The sequence below is a fragment of the Anas acuta genome, chromosome 2 (genome assembly GCF_963932015.1).
Source record: "Anas acuta chromosome 2, bAnaAcu1.1, whole genome shotgun sequence".
NCBI lineage: Eukaryota > Metazoa > Chordata > Aves > Anseriformes > Anatidae > Anas > Anas acuta.
The window spans coordinates 153,775,436-153,791,821 of record NC_088980.1 but is presented as its reverse complement, the minus strand read 5'-3'; the positions used below and the strand labels follow the sequence as shown (position 1 = coordinate 153,791,821).

At 38.0% G+C, this 16,386-nt stretch overlaps 1 protein-coding gene across 5 annotated transcripts in view; it reads left to right on the top strand.

Moving 5' to 3' along the window:
• TRAPPC9 (trafficking protein particle complex subunit 9) overlaps positions 1-16,386 on the top strand; it is a 479,897-nt gene that overhangs the window by 211,866 nt on the left and 251,645 nt on the right. For all 5 annotated transcript variants that reach the window (XM_068672718.1, XM_068672714.1, XM_068672715.1 and 2 more), the window contains one exon: positions 16,165-16,318. In XM_068672718.1, the coding sequence (XP_068528819.1) occupies positions 16,165-16,318 (154 nt within the window). The remainder of the gene's footprint in view (positions 1-16,164; positions 16,319-16,386) is intronic.

Genomic DNA, 16,386 nt, shown 5'->3' with positions numbered 1-16,386 from the left:
TCATATTTTACGTTAGTTTAGGTAAAAATCACATTTTTACTTGTCAAGAGTGCTGTCAGTGGAAGGATGCTCGGCCTGGATTCTCAGGAGCTTTAAGGCCATTCCTGGGGTTCTGTGTACCCATAGACGTGTACGCTTCCAGTAAAGTGGAGCTATTTTTTGTCATTTCCGAAGAGGTACAAAGATGCCTAGAGATGATTGTGCAGCTATTTCGCTCCATAGAGTTAATTTGAGCCATGCTTTTTGTCTGATGAGACGTGGCCAACATCTACAGCTAGCAGCCTTTCATCTTCAGCCCCTGCCCTGCTGTGTCTGCTCCTGGCTGGGGCACGAAGTTTGGGATGCGTGTAAGTGCTCCACAGCTCCGGGTCTATCAGCAGTGCTGGTGGTGCTGATGCTTACTAATGGGGACGTGCGATATCTAGTCGGGAAATTAGCGTAAAACGATGCACAAAGGGTTTTGATTTGAGTAGTCGATCATGTCTGACTTCTGAATAAAGAGCAACAGCAAAGATAATCTCCTTCAGTTAATTTTCAGCACCGAACATGTCAGGAATTTCATTTGTGTTTCATTCACTGGTGGTAACTAACAGTGGCTGCTTTTCCCCCATTCCATCTCTTACTGAAAATATCATAGGAAGAAGGCATTGAAGCTGCTATAGTAATTGTATTCATATTTATCATCGCTATGTTTCCAAGAGCTGCTTGTTTTTTGGAGTTATAAAATTGTCCCAAAGCTCAAATCAAACATTTGTGATCTGGGGAGCATCACTGCACTTAACTGAGTGCCTCACTGCACTACAGTGGGGTTACCCTAAACCAGCTAGACATAAGTTCATTGATAGCATGAAAAGACAAAATTCGTCCCTTCTCAAGGGTGGTGGAAAGGCCAGAGACTAATTTTACACGTAGTTGATTGCAAACTCTTTAAGACCCGCAGGTTATAAGTCAGGTAACATTTTCCTTTTATCACTTTCATTTTTGATGTTGAATTGAGTCTGGACATTGAGGGAAACGCAAGGAGGTGAGGGAAGTTACGCCATCCTTTTTGGGCCATTTTCAAGGAGCGTGTGGATGGTTCAGGGCAGCAGCGAGCTGGGAAGGCCAAGGCTAAAAAAAGCATCCCACGTCATGAAGGTGAGCTCAGCCACTACATAAATACTCAAGCGGAGCAAGACATCATAAAAGAGCTTCCAATTTTTAGTGAATAATCTTCCTTTTCCATATCTATTAATATTTAACACTATTTAGCCACTGGAGTGGAAGAGCATGATAAAGGGTTTCATTATTGTCTGGACCGTGTATTATCTACAGAAATGTTAACTGAATTCTAATGACTTGGCCAAATTCTGACCTTCCTTTGCACTTCAGTCTCTTCCAAGCGTAGCAGAGACTTTGAAAAAGCTTGTTAGTGAGAGTGATGAATGGGACAAAGATTATGAACATTAATAATCTGCGTGTCGGGGATTAGAAGAGTGGAAGGGGGGAATAAATAAACTAAAATATGATTTGGACTGTTACTGACCCCCCAAAAAACAGGATATTTTTTTTAGAATATAAGTGCACATTAAACAAGGGATTATTATCCCCCAGGTTAAGTTGGTTTAGGTAATGAGGATTTATAGACAGGGCTACGGTTCTGTCTGAAGATTTGTCTGTATTGCTGAGAAAACTTACCTGGTACAAAAAATCAGCTATTAATAGAACGGAGATGGAGAATAGATGGCTTCTTCACTGAAATAAGGAGGATACAGCAAAACACAGAATGTTGTTGCATCACACAACAGAATAATCTCTCGTTTTTTTAAGAAAGGTTTATGACAATAAAAATCATGCAACAAACATTTTCAGCCTTAGAAAAGAAAGCGTGTTATTCAATCTTCTGAACTTTGGAAGACATGGGAGTAAAAGAATGCAGCAGCATATGCAGATTTAGTGAATATTTTATAAATACTGCTTCCTTTTTGCAGCAAAGAACATATAATTAAAAACTTCCATGCATTTGCAAATGTTTTGTTTTAGTTTGTTCGTTTGTTTTACCATTATTGTCATAAACATTGACCTTTTAGCTTTTTGTTTAGATCTCGTTGTTTTGGACCAGAACATGAATGCAACTGTTTAGTTGCATTTCCCCTCCTGAATTCACGTTTCACTTCTTCCTGGGCATTACACGATACATTGTACGCTACTCAAGGAAAAAGCAAAGTACCTAAAATGAAGACTAATGAGCTTCTAAAGTTGAAAGTTAAGAATTTCAGAAACATTCATTTAATGATAGGAAAGCACGTGCACCATGCTTGAAGTTGGGAGCTGAAGTCCTCTAGTTTTTCATTTGAATTTCTGCCTGTAAGTATGAAAGTAAACTTAGAAAGTGAAGTTTGTCTTAAGTCCTTGAGATGTTTTTGCAAGTATCCATAGGCTTAAATAATGGTCTGTGTACAAACAACGCTCTAAAATACTTAATAATGTGGCTTATATTAATCATGAGCAGCCTTTACCCCATCTCACCCTACAGCAACTCTGCCATGCCCAACAGCATCACGCACAATATTGTATTGTTCTTTTCCAGTATTTCCATTTTTTTTCTCCATCAGTCTACTGATGGAAAGCTTATTTTAAGGTGACCATCACTAGCAGCTTATTTCAGCTGCTGCTTATATTTGTTCTGAACATACAGTGACTCGAGGAGGACGGGATTTGGTGAGGAATATTCAGAGTTGTGACCTCTTCAGTGTGAAATGCAGAAGTGCACGAAAGAAACTTGGGGAGTGATTTACAAGCCCTGATAAAATGATGACAACAAAAGGGCAGTTAACAGGCAATAACTGCATAAACACAGGCTTAATCATGGAATTTATATCTAGATGAGGAGCATGCTTACGTCAGTGCTCCTCACTGTTTGTTTTTCAGGCTATTCGGTGTGTTCAAGTCCACTTCTTTCTTCTATTCACTCTTGTATCTTTATGTTAGGGCTCCTTTTCTGGAAAGAGCTGGTCTTCTGTAATTTTGAAGAAGAGTTTCTTGTCTTCTATCTGGGAGAGTGTGCAGGCTGGACTCCTGTACAATGATATTTTCAAGCACACAGTGACATTAGACAGTTGGTTACGTCTGTACGGCTTGTCCTGAATACATGCTCACCAAAACAAGCCCTGGTTTTTGTCTTTTGTATCACTGCTTGCTGGTTCAGGACTGCCGTCAGCTACACAAACTCATTTACTCCTGAGCTTTTGTACACAAGCACTGATTTATACAAATAAGTAACATTTAAAAAATATCAGATTTTTTTAAATCTAATAAATATATTTTTATTATTATTATTTTTGGTAAACCATGTGGCTATGTTGTTTCTGCATTTCCATTTCAATTGAGAAAGCAAATTTCATTATTTCCTTTCCAACTCTTCCAGGTTAGTTTGTGTACACTGAAAAAATGAACAATAAACGGTGTGGCATTTCCAATAATGAAGCAATGGTAATTACTTAACCAGGGTTTGTAAGCCAGGCAAATGAGTTCCAGTGGGACAGGAACTTTCTCAAGACAGAAGTCACAGATTTGCTATTAAAATGGTATTGTATGAAGAAATATAAAAAGAAAGAGAGTGAGTTATTGGTAATTCCTTGAAGGGAAATACTGATTTTATGGTATAGAGGCAGACCTGGGTTTCTGAAAGCATTTGCCCACTCATTTGCAGAGGGGCTACAGAATTAATTTAGTTCCAAAAAAGCAATTTAGGCTTAGAGGTGTTAATCCACATCTGATATCGTGATTATCAATTTTTTAAGCGATGACTGGTCTTCACTGGTCTAAGTTAACTAAGTTGTATTGAATAGCTCTCAAAAAGGAGTGATGTTGCTGTCGTTTTTGACTGGTTGAGACAATTTTCAGAAAAAGAGAGTTTAGAAAAGCACCATGGCAAAAAGTATGTGTTGCTTCTCCTCTTCCTCTGGTTTTCCTAACCCTGGAGATTCACTCGTCTGGCCCTCTGGAGTACGTTTTGATCCCAAGCTGGATTCCAACTCTGAAATAGGTGCCAAGGGCTGGAAAAAGTACCGGTGCAGTAGCACGAGGGCAGGGCAGTGAGCAACAGTTTGCTCAGCACTGAGAATGGCTCGAGAGGAAGAGCCCAAAGCCTTGCAAATGAGAATTGATTGCACTGTTGGTTTTTCCCCCCCACCGTGTTACTCGTTTTGATGGCGTTTGTGATTACGAGCCAAAACTATCATCCCTTTTTATTGTCACTCACATTGCAGCCTGCAGTCAGGGCGGTGATTTGATTTAGTGGTTTTCTGTGTTGATGCATGGGCGTCTGCAAAAGAGCGGTCCGACCGACAAAATGTGTGTAGATAGCTAGTTGAACGATAAAATAACTAGGAAAATAAAACAAAAAACAACACAAAACAAGAACAAACCTAATCTTTTATGACTTTATACTCAATTATTCATCATTAGAGTCTGGGATATATAGGAACGAAGGCTGTCATTTAGCACATTTCCTAACACCTGGAAGTAACTTGATTTACAATTAAGAAAACTGCTTTTTTTTTTTTTTTTTTTTTTTTTTAGCAAAGCCAAAACTCTTAACGTGCTATTTTAGTGACATGTCGTACAATGTGTCATGTGCTGATTAAAGTGAATTTTTGTCCTTTTTGGGAAATTATTCTAATGCAGTCTAGTCAAAGAATTTCATTTAATTACATGTGTAATACAACTTTCTGCCTTTTACTTAATTGGTCTCGCCTACGTTGTTTCTGCCTATTAGATGATAATTTAGCAATTTCCAATTTGTATATCCCTGAGGGAGGCTCAATGGGAATAAATGGGAATAAAAAAATCTCTGCAGCTTTCTTCCTCAATTTACTGCTTGATGGCATCTCCTTTCTAGTTGTATGGGAGAAGCGAAATGGAGAACAGTAAGCAATAAAAAAGGAAATCCTCTGTATAGAAAGCTTTGTATAAAGAGCTTGCTTTCAGAACAAAGGAGATTATGTAATGTTTTACACATTTTTTTATATATCAGTATTATCCATATTTACTATTTTCCAAGAGGATAGAGGGCAAATTTCCAAGCAATTTTTAAATGCTGCATCTGAATGGCAGGCTTGGGCACGATTTTACTTATAATAATGGGGCAGTTCTTATGTGTATTCTCCCAGTGAAAAGCAAATGCTAAATCTAAATGCTGCTGATTGTGGCTACCTCTACATCTGATTTTTTTTTGTGTGTGTGTTTGTTTACAGTGTTATATACTTAGCATAATATATATAAACCCAATTTTAATTATATATACATATAAACTGTATAATTGAATAACTGAGAGTACTTTAGTACATCAGAAGCATGAGGACTTCTCAGCTGTGAATGGGAAGGTTCAAAAAACTACACAGTTCTGGGGTACAGTTGGTTTGGTAGTACTGGCCTCGTGTTTTGGGATTTGCTGTGTTAAATGGTTGGGGAGGAATTTATTTTTTCATCTATTTATTTGTCCTACCATTGTGTGTGTGAGTGTCTGTGGCCTTCTATGTATCTGGGCTTTTTGGCTTCTTTGCAAGATGGGGAACAAGGCGAGACATGATGGTTTAAGAAATAAAAGTGTTGATTATATGTATACACAAGTGAATTTCAGCCTTCCAATTGAAAAGAATTGAAAGAATTGAAAGCAATAATAATTTCTTTTTTTCTGAACATGAAAGATAAGACTATGATTCTTAAACTGGGATTCAATTTCAGATTGGTGCCTGAATCTAGGTATGCCTCCATATGTTTTTATTATACTCAGCAAAATCTGGTCAACAAGGGGAACGTATATGCACTTCTCATAAAAGAGATCTTCAGTCATTGTTTTCTGTTTCAGAACCTTTGAATTTTACCTTGCAGTTTGCCTTTTTTTTTTTTTAAAAAAAAAAAAGAAAAATCTCTTGAAGAAATTTAAATAACATCTGCTCCTCAGCTTTCATAGTCTGTAAAGGAATATTATAAAGAAACAGAGATTCGTATAATTTGGGTTAAAATGTGTTCTTAGTTCATAAAATTAAGATTAGAGGAATGAAAAGACTTTGTATACTTCTAGGTGAAAAGTAATGCTGAAAAAAAAGTTACTTCAACATTTACATATTTTTTTTAAATGTTACCAAAATTTCTTAATAACACCAAGATTATTTTGACTTGAAATAATCGTCTTGCAGTTTATGAAACGTTGGAAAGATTAATCTAAAAATGTACATATTTAAAGCTAGTCATTTTGGAAACACTTAGATGGAAAATCAATTTTTTCTTAATCCCAATACTGTATTCCTCAGTTTAGAAAGAATACTTTCTCTTAAAAACTAATTAAATTTTCGAAAAAGCTTAATAGTGTACATAAAATGATGCCTTCTAATGAACGTTTAGTTGAAATTTTTTTGGTCTTCAAATTTTGAATTGTTCTTTATTGAAGGGCACTGCACTGGCCATGGTAACATGGACACGCTGGACGTAAAGAAGTTCTTCCTGAAGTTCTTCTTAAAGAAGTTCTTCCTTAGGTTGGATGTTAGGAAGAACTTCTTTACCGAGAGGGTTGTTAGGCATTGGAACAGGCTGCCCAGGGAAGTGGTGGAGTCACCATCCCTGGAGGTCTTTAAAAGACGTTTAGATGTAGAGCTCAGTGATATGGTTCAGTGGAGGACTGGTTAGTGTTAGGTCAGAGGTTGGACTCAGTGATCTTGGAGGGCTCTTCCAACCTAGATGACTTTGTGATTCTGTGATGTCCATCAAACCTGATGGGTGTCACCTCCAACACCATGACTTGGCTGTTCTCAACTTTGTAGTTGTGCGTTCCCTTCCTTCCACTTCCTTAGTGAAGAAATCCATAGTTATTTAAGAAACGTGTGCATCTGCAATGGTGTCGGTCTCAAACATCGGTGTCGCTGCCCTTTCCCTTGGGGGCTGCAGCTCACGGCTCCCTGGATCAGAGGGCACCCGGCCGGGCGGTTTGATGGGATGCGGCGATTTCCCAATGGGAACTCGACGCTGGTTGAGTTTGGGCTAAAATAACAAAGTTCTTCAGAACTGTGCTCATTTTTTGAAGTGCTAATAAGGGAAATCTGTCTACTTGTGCCACACAGCAACGTACGGGGTGAAATGAACAAAGGCAGCTCGATGCCAATGTGGTGAGATGCAAGGGAAGGCAATCCCAGCTCTGGATCCAGGCCTGCTTGAGGCTGAGCGATATTACCAATAGAAACGGCGCCTTGCCTTATAAAACATTAACTGCTGGGCAGAGGGGAAGCGCTTTGAGGCTCTGACATGAGCATTCATTAAGGATTTAAGTGTTGACAAGACTCAGTAAGGCCAGTGTGGTCTTCCAGGCTGCTGCAGTGCTCAGGGGTTGGTGTTATTTTTTGAAAATAGCCTTCCTTCGAAGCCTGCTTCTAAATGCACACGTAGGTGTTTCTGGGGGAGGAAACGTGGAAGGAAAGTCTGATGTATGCATTGTTTTCTGGTGGAAAAATATTGTTCATGGAGAGGGACATGGGCACGCTTGTAATAGTGCTGAGCAATTGGCTGCATGGCTTGCAGATCTGCCCAGGTGAAGCTTGTTCGTGGGGAAGTGAATTTTAGGGATTTTGTGAGCATAGAACCTGGCAGTAGTGATAAAATAAGCTCTGTAGGTCAAAACTCACAGACCTACAATGTCAAATGTTCTCTATAGTACTGGTGCTTTGTATTCCTAAACTGGGTATGTGCTGATTTGTCCCCCAACTTTTCTTTTTGGCAGGCTAGTGAAAGGATGGTGTCGCTCAAAAAACTTGTTTCTGGGACCTGAGAGTCTCTAATAAAATTGGTACAACTCCTTTATGTACCAAAAGAATCAACAAGGCTGTGGAAAAAGGAACATTTTGAAGTCCATAGTCTGGGCTGCCTTGCTTAGAAGAGCCTTCAAAGGAGCTAACAGAGGAGGGCTCTGAAGAGCTGTTGTTGGTTTGTAAGAAATCCTGAAAATGTGCAGGCCACGCCTGTGATCAAAGTATGCAGGTTATAGATCTGTAAAGGGAAATTGTTTGGGAAAAACAGACTTGGAAAAGAATTTGGGTATCAGAGCAAATCATCTCAAGGTGAACTTCTACTGCAATGATCCAGGTGAATGGGCAAATGTTATCTTTTTATATTAAAAAAAAATAAATAGTAGAATATAAATGAGTAATTTACTACAAATGTGGAGTCTAGTTGTATCTTGAAGTGATAATCCACCTCAAAATGTGTACACTCGCACACTGAGCATTCATGCATGCTATCACTTTACCCCACAAATGTTTGAATCAGTTCCTTTATGAAAATCTGGTATGTAAAGCCATGCATCATTTCATTTCCTCTTGAGTGTCACTGAGACGGGCTGCTTCATGTGTGAGTGATTTCTCTATCAGTTTTCTGCTGTTCTGAGCACTCGGTTTCTCTCGGAGTTTGGTTTTGACTGGCATCTCAGTATCATCTTGGAAGATGACCTTTCAGGTGTGTCCCATGTTCCTTATTGCTAGGTGTGTGCGGTGTTGGTAGGAAGACAAAGCTCGGAGGAGGTGAGTGCCTGTCCTCTGTCTGCAGCACTTCTGCACATCTCTCCTCTGCTTCAGCCTACAGGGAAAAGCTGCTCTAAACATTACAGATACGTACCTTATTCCAGAATATCTCTCACTTTACTTTTTGGGGTGGCCAATCTTCTCAATCTCCAGCTCCTGCTGTGCTCCCAGGAATGAGAAGTGGGCACAACTGTAGAATTTTTTGGTCTCATGCATTCCATCTGGCACAAAATGACACGTTTTTAAATTTACACGTTCTCTTGTGAGCCTTCTGCCCCAAAACAGCAGTGCTGAATTATACAAATGAGTAACTGAATATGAAAATATACCTTTTGAAATGTATTTCTCTGATTATTAATATTGCACTGTGAGAGATGTAGGAGGTACAGTATGACATTGTTTTGGGTAATGATAGGATGACAATTCATGCTTTGTTCAGATTTGATAAAAAAAAAAAAAAGAGAGAATATTCAACCCAGTCTTTAAGTATTATCATGGCTACAGTTTTCTAGATTTCTTAGCTGAGTAAATGGTTATCGATTATCAGTCTCTAATGCCCCGTATGGAAGTCGGTGTATTTATAGAGCATGCTATTACCATTATTATTATTCTAAATTTCTTATTTCATTACATACCTAACAGTTTTGCTGCATGGCGATTGCCATAGAAGTCCAAATCATTTAAATGAGGAAGTGGGGAAAAAAAAAGAAAAAAAAAGATTCAAGTTGAAGTTAATTGTTATGCCTCTTCATTTCCAGGTTATGGTTTTCAAATTCAGAGCTAGGAATTGAAAAGTGAGATTTGCAGCATGCACAGAATAATCTCATTAAGACAGAAGATTTATGTAGCTAACTCTCTCTTAACACTGTTCTATTTTCAAATATTAAATTATATACAGAGGAACTATTCTTTGCCAGTTTAACTTTTTATCATCTGAAATGTTGTGGATCAGATAAGTATAAGCTGTTGAATTTTACAGACTTCAGCACTACAGTTTGACTTTCATCTCCTCTTCAATTATTTTAAATAAATATTTAAGTTCTAAATGCAAATTTTTTAATTTAATTGACCTTTCAAAGATTAATGGAAAAATTTATCTTTTGCTCTGCATAGTTCAGATATTAAAGCAATCCTTTTTCTTTATGAAGTCAGTTTTAGGCCAAGAGGAGAGATCATTACTTATGGGTCGCTTGAGCTACTTAGTTTTACAGTTGTATTTTATCGTAACGTATGAAATATAGATGGCACTTGTAAAGCATTGAGATATTCAGAAGTAAATACAAGAAACATGTTAATTTGGGTTACTTTCATGTTCATCTGGTGATACATATGTATTAATTTCACAGGAGATTTGATGCTTGAGGTCCCTCTTAGCCCGTAATTTATTATATACTGGGGTGTCACTACTCTGCCTTACTTTATATAGAACAGAACATGGAATGGGTTGGGTTGGAAGGGATCCTTAAGGATCATCCAGGTCCAACCCCCTGCCATGGGCAGGGACACCTCCCACCAGCCCAGGTTGCCCAAAGCCCCATCCAGCCTGGTCTTGAACACCTCTAGACTAACACAAGAAACCCTAACATGCTTTAACCTCCTTGAGAACGTAACGGTACCATCAATATTGATGAATATTCCCTCTTTACTATAAAAAAGTGATGTTTTTTTATTAAAAGAGGTGACTGGCAAACATCAAGTTAAGGAGAACAACTGCATGTCCCTCTGACACATTAATTTCTAGGGTGCCATTACCTGTATACCTGATCCAGTCAAAAACTGTCAAGCATTTGGCTGTACCTTTGATAGGATGTACACTACATTTAACTGCCTAGCTAAAACCAGGGATTTTTCTACATCTCACATAGGGTAAAAGTGAAAAAAAAAAATGAACTAATGTCAGCTAATAATAAATAATAATAATAAATTCCCAATATCTGCTACAGTACTTTTATTTAGGGTGGAATTAGGTACGCCTGAAACATGATGTTATAAAAACTGTTTTACTGAGATTGTACAATGGAAGAATCCTTTTTGGTTGTTTGTTTTTGTTTATATATATATATATATATATATATATATATAATTTCCTCTTGAAAGTGAGAAACAGTGGTATCATCCTCACTTGTAGCTTCTCCTGAAATTTGAGGTTACTGACAATAGAGGGACTATTCACATACATATATATATATATATATATATATTCACATACTATATATATATATATATGTGTATATATATATATATGTATATGTATATATATGTATGTATATAAGCATTTTGAGTAAGTAATAGTAATCTGGCCTGTCTCTGTGTCCCTGCTGTCTCTATAAGTAAGGAGAATGAGCAGGAAGCATAATACTGAATAACATCTCTGACTGCCTCCTTTCAGCTTTATTACTGAAGCAGCTTGCAAACTCATCTGTGGGTGCTACTATTTAAATAGTAGTTAGCCACGAGGAAGAGTTTTTGAGTTCCTGTTACATCCTTTCTTCCTAAAGATAATTGAAGAAGGGCTATCTCTAGATTTTGATTCTTCCAACCTCAGCAGCGATATTTTATTTAAAGAAAGCTGAAATCTAGTTCCGTTAGCAGATTGCTGCGTTTCTTTTAATTCCCTATCTGCTTTTACCCCCATTTTATTTGGTGAGCATGACAGATGTCATTTCACTTCAGATGCTCGTCCTCTTAGAAGAGATGAGGACATCAGCGATGCCAGGCAGCATCACTATGGGTAGGGGATGGCTGGGACCTGCATGGACCTACAGGGGTCTCCAGCAGTGTGGGCAATGCTCCCTTGATGACTTCTCCACCATTTTATCTGCTGCTTCTCTGAAGCTTGTGGGGATGGATGTGTAGAGCACTGCCTCAGGATTAGGCTAGGTAGCATTTGCAGGAAGTTTTTTTCTGTAAATAAAGTCCTTTTTGATGTGCATTTTGTCACCAGGATGGGGTAGTACTTCCAGTAAAGTTGTAACTCACATTATGAGAAGCGGTGAAATGCACCATCCAGTGCCTTTCGCAGCTCTGTGCTGGTGCTTTACCAAGACTTGGGATAACTGTCATTGAAATGGCTGCTGTATGTGGAAGGTTTGTCATTTTTCCCCTGTAAGTCATCCTGACAGGTGACGTGAGATGATACGGAGCAGCCGTATCATCAGCATTGCCAATGAGCTGACCTTTTCCTCTTCGTATACTTAATTTGTATTTGAATAATTTGCATCCCTGTAAGGATGCTTCCTTGTCTGAGTAGCTGTCACAGCGGCTTGGGCTCGTTTCATGACAAAACCCTGTAGTTTCAAACCACGATTGTTTCATTATTCATGAAAACTTGGGTTATTTTATCCCTTCTCCTGCACCAGCAAGGTTAGCCGGAGAGAAACAGAACCTGATTTGCATTGCAGGATTGCCTATTAAATATTTTGATATAATGCAGTGTTTTTATACAAATAGCTCATGATTTATTTAAAACTCTCCTTGTAGAAAATGGGGATAGCTACCCATGAGGCAGAGCAGGTTAAAATGAAACTCCAGTCCCTTCTCCTGAAGCAAGTATATGTTTAAGCTTTTGGGTTTTAAGATCTTGTAAGTTTTCCCTCACACCTAATTACTGTGAAGGGTAAGGTACCAGGTACTCAATTACCCTTGTACAGTGTGAGCCATCGTTGTCATAGCTGTTGACAATAAATTGAATGCCTGTTTCAGTCTCAATTATCTTTTTTTTTTTTTTTTTTTTAACTTTTCTCCGTAGAATCTCTAGGTTCTGGTACATTGCAACAAGCAAGGACAAAAATGGGGAGAAAATCGGTGCAAAGAATTCTTGACAAGAAACATAGATTGTAAAGAACTGGAGACAGAAGTGAGAATAAACTTTTACAGCTAAAATATGTTTTAGTTTCATTATTTAGATGCACACAGCACAGTGGCAAAGTTGGGTGATGTTCAAGATGTTGCCTTTCACTACCTTCTGCTGCATTTGGGATAAAACCCATGTGTTCTCTACAGATCACTTAAAAATGAAACAAATCTTTTCTTATTTGGTGATTGTAACCCAATGTCCAGCTTATCTGTTTTCTCCTTCAGTCGGCTGTCTTCAGGCATTGTTCGTCCCTTCGTTCATACCTCACCTGCATCTCCTCGTAGGAGGAATATAAAAGTGACGAAGGTGGCTTTGTGTAGGGGTAAAGTTTTAGGGATGAGTGACTGATTTAGGTTAAGGTATTTATTTTCCGTTTTGATTTTTAGGTAAAGCCTTTCAATTTATTACACATTCCATAGGCTGAGGAATAAATACTTGACAGAAAATTCAGAGACAAAGCTCCATATTAATATTTTTTAGGGAAGCAGGAGGAGAATACCAATGGTGAAAGGTGTATATGCTTAAGAAATACTTAGGATATAATTTTGTCATGCTGCACCTTGAGTGTAACCATACTCTTTCAAAATGTTATTATGCTTGTTTTCATATATTCTGCCTACAGCTGTATTTGTAATATTGTTTAGTGTGATATTTTCTGCCTGTAGTTCTCTCTTTTACTCAGAGCTCTCACTTTCCAGCAGGTGGGTATGTTGGGGGTGTTCTATTTTTTTAAGTGACGTGAGGTGTGTTAAAACACTATACACAGTATAAATAAAAACATGTTTTTTTAACAAAAACATTGAGAAATTAATTCTAAGTACTAGGGGCCCTATTTACTTAAGTTACCATACCTTTGAGCTAATACAAGTCATTTCAGAGCTGTACAATGAAGTGTTATTAAGAAAAATCTAGCCTGTATTCCTGAAGCTGATGTGAGTTTGTTGTAGACTATCGGGGGAAAAGTGCTTACATGCATATTTCATTTCCACACACAAAAAATACCATAGTGCCAGTAATGATTCATTAACAGAGGAGTGCAATCTCAGTGCCTTCAATTAAATATTATTGGGCAGAAATGTTTTTATAGTGTAGTATTTACTTGGAAAAGTGTGGCATGGTAAATAAATGAGGTGTTCGCCAGGTCCATTGGCTGATGCATTCTAAATATGGTTGACTGTTCAGAAACTGTGATAATTTGTTGTTGAAATGTGAATATAGGTAACTACCTATGAGTATTTATGGAAGAATTTATGCAGTGCTGTATGTGTAATAGAAATTAAGTGCCAGGTTTGCATCTGGTCATTTACCACCAAGTGACGAAGTAACCTCAGAAACAAAGTTCCAGTTGCATCTCTGTTTTCTGCATGCATTGCCCATGCAAAACAGAGGAAACTCCACCTGCATTTACAGATTCGTATCATGCTTAAAAACAATAAGAATTGTTGTTTTCAGGTCTGTTTTTTTTTTTTTTTTTAAATGCACAGATTGTGTCTAGGTGTTTTTCATTACATTCTTTATTTCTGGCTTGATTCCTGCAGTTTCTGTGATATACTTTTGGCAGCTCATTTTAGCTTTTTTTTTTTTATATGCCCAGCACTTGATGATCTTTGCATGCAAATGAAGAATTCGCAATGATCTCTTGCTGGAGAAAAAATAGCCAAGACAAAAACACCCCTTAGAGAGGAATAGATTAGTTTCTCTTACTACTTTGATTTTTAAATGCAAAGATGAGCAAAGACACAGTCTGCAGAGGAGGTAGCTTATAGAAAGTAATTGTGCCACCTTCGTCTCAGTGCTGTATTTGTACTTTTTCATGATGAAGGTAGAGGAACGTTAATGTCTTCTTCTGAGATGTCAGTTTTTGCTCAGGGTGAAGCATGATGGGCCTATTTCATTTCATCTTTCCAAAGTAAACCTGATAAGCTTTAGATTATTCCTTTTTTTTTTTTTTTTTTTTGTAATTACTGTATCTTTTCTCACTTTTTTTTTTTAAGGTCAGCATTCTGTTAAATTAATGCTAATTATTGAAAATCTCTTCTGGTCTGGTGGGATTTCAAAGTCCTTTCATGTTGATTTCTGTTACTAGTATTTTCCTTTTGGCGACGTTTGGAATTGGTTTCCATCTTTGATATCTGCAGAAATAGAGAAAAGGAGTAATAGTAACCCTGGGTGTTTTGTGAAATGCCCTTCTCATACCCCTCCTTTGATAGTAGTTGAATTTCCTCATGAATGGTTTTAAAAAAATAGTTGCTTGGTCTTGTGTTTTCTTTAAGAGCAAAGTCATCTCAAGAGCAGTATCTTTTAATTCTTCCCTAATTATTTTTCTATTTCAGACGATTCAGGAAATTAAAGCTGTTTTGGCAGCACACTATATTAGATCCGCTATAACCACATTTCATGTGATGTGAGCTGCTCTAAATTCCCTTTTATATTAGATTAGTGATTCTAGTTTAACATATAAGTATTTAGTATGCATTATAGCATAATATATTTAATTTAATTTGCTTTTATGCCTCACCATACATTTAATAAAGCAATTATTTAACCATTTGCTACTGATGAATTAGACTATGATACCGAAATCAATATTGCCTGTAATTCATTAACATACATTAGGCAGGATTCAAGTACCTTCTCAAAGGAAAAGGGAATGGTCATATTTGAGCCCTAGTGCTGGCATCATTTGGTCATTCCTTCCTGACTTTTGTAAGGAAAAATTCCAAGGAAAAATGGAGGAAATGGGCTTGTAAAACCAGTGAAGTACACATGACTTTCTAAGTGTGTTAGTTTTTGTGTCAGGACACACTTCTATATAGAATCAGAGGATCAATGAGGTTGGAAAAGACCTCCAAAATCATCTGGTCCAACCATCTCCTACCACCAATATAACCCACTAAACCATGTCCCTGAGCACCAGGCCCAACTGGTTGAACACCCCAGGGACGGTGACTCCACCACAGGCAACCCGTCCCAGTGCCTGACTGCTCTTGCTGAGCAGAAATGTCTCCTCATTTCCAACCTGAACCTCCCCTGGCACAACTTGAGGCCATTCCCTCTGGTCCTATCACTGGTTACCTGTGAGAAGAGGCCGACCCCCAGCTCCCCACACCTTCCTTTCAGGCAATTGCAGAGAGCAATGAGGTCTGCCCTGAGCCTCCTCTTCTCCAGCCCAAACACCCCCAGCTCCCTCAGCCGCTCCTCACAGGGATTGTGCTCCAGGCCCTTCTCCAGCTTCGTAGCCCTTCTCTGGACACGCTCCAGGGCCTCGATGTCCTTATTGTAGTGAGGGGCCCAAAACCGAACATAGTACTTCACTTGTGTATAGGTTGAGATTAATAAATAACTTTTAATAGTACGTTCATCAGCATTTGGCCCAATTTTGTTGCTTTTTTAGCACCTTTTAAGCACACCAGGAGCATTTACACACCAAGAGTAAAGGCAGATGGACACCTGCACAGCCACAGTGAGTTGCAACAACAAAACAGCTAACTTCTGCACTACTCACAAAGGCATTAAGATGCTAATTGATGATTTTTTTTTTTTTTTTTAAATCTTATGATCTTGAATGGACAGAATTCTGTTTTCATTAGCATAAATCATGGGGGTTATCAGTCCATAGGCCACACGCCCGCGAAACAAATACAGTATAATATTGTAGTGCTTGGTTTTACAATGCTCTGCCTTTTCTGCAGAAGTAATATTTGTAAAATTGTCATAGTGAGACTCCTTTTTACCCTCTTTCTTTTCCTTTTGTTACAGTATGGCTATCCAAGTTGACAAGTTCAATTTTGAGAGCTTCCCCGAATCCCCTACTGATGGGACACAGTTTGCGAACGAAAAGCAGCTGGAAGAAGAAAGACAACAGGCAAAAGGTCTGGAGATTAACAGCAAGCTGGATATTTGCTGGAAAATTATATCCTTTCATAAATACTTGCTTTAAAAATACATAAATAGATGCCCTATGACATCTTATTTTATAAT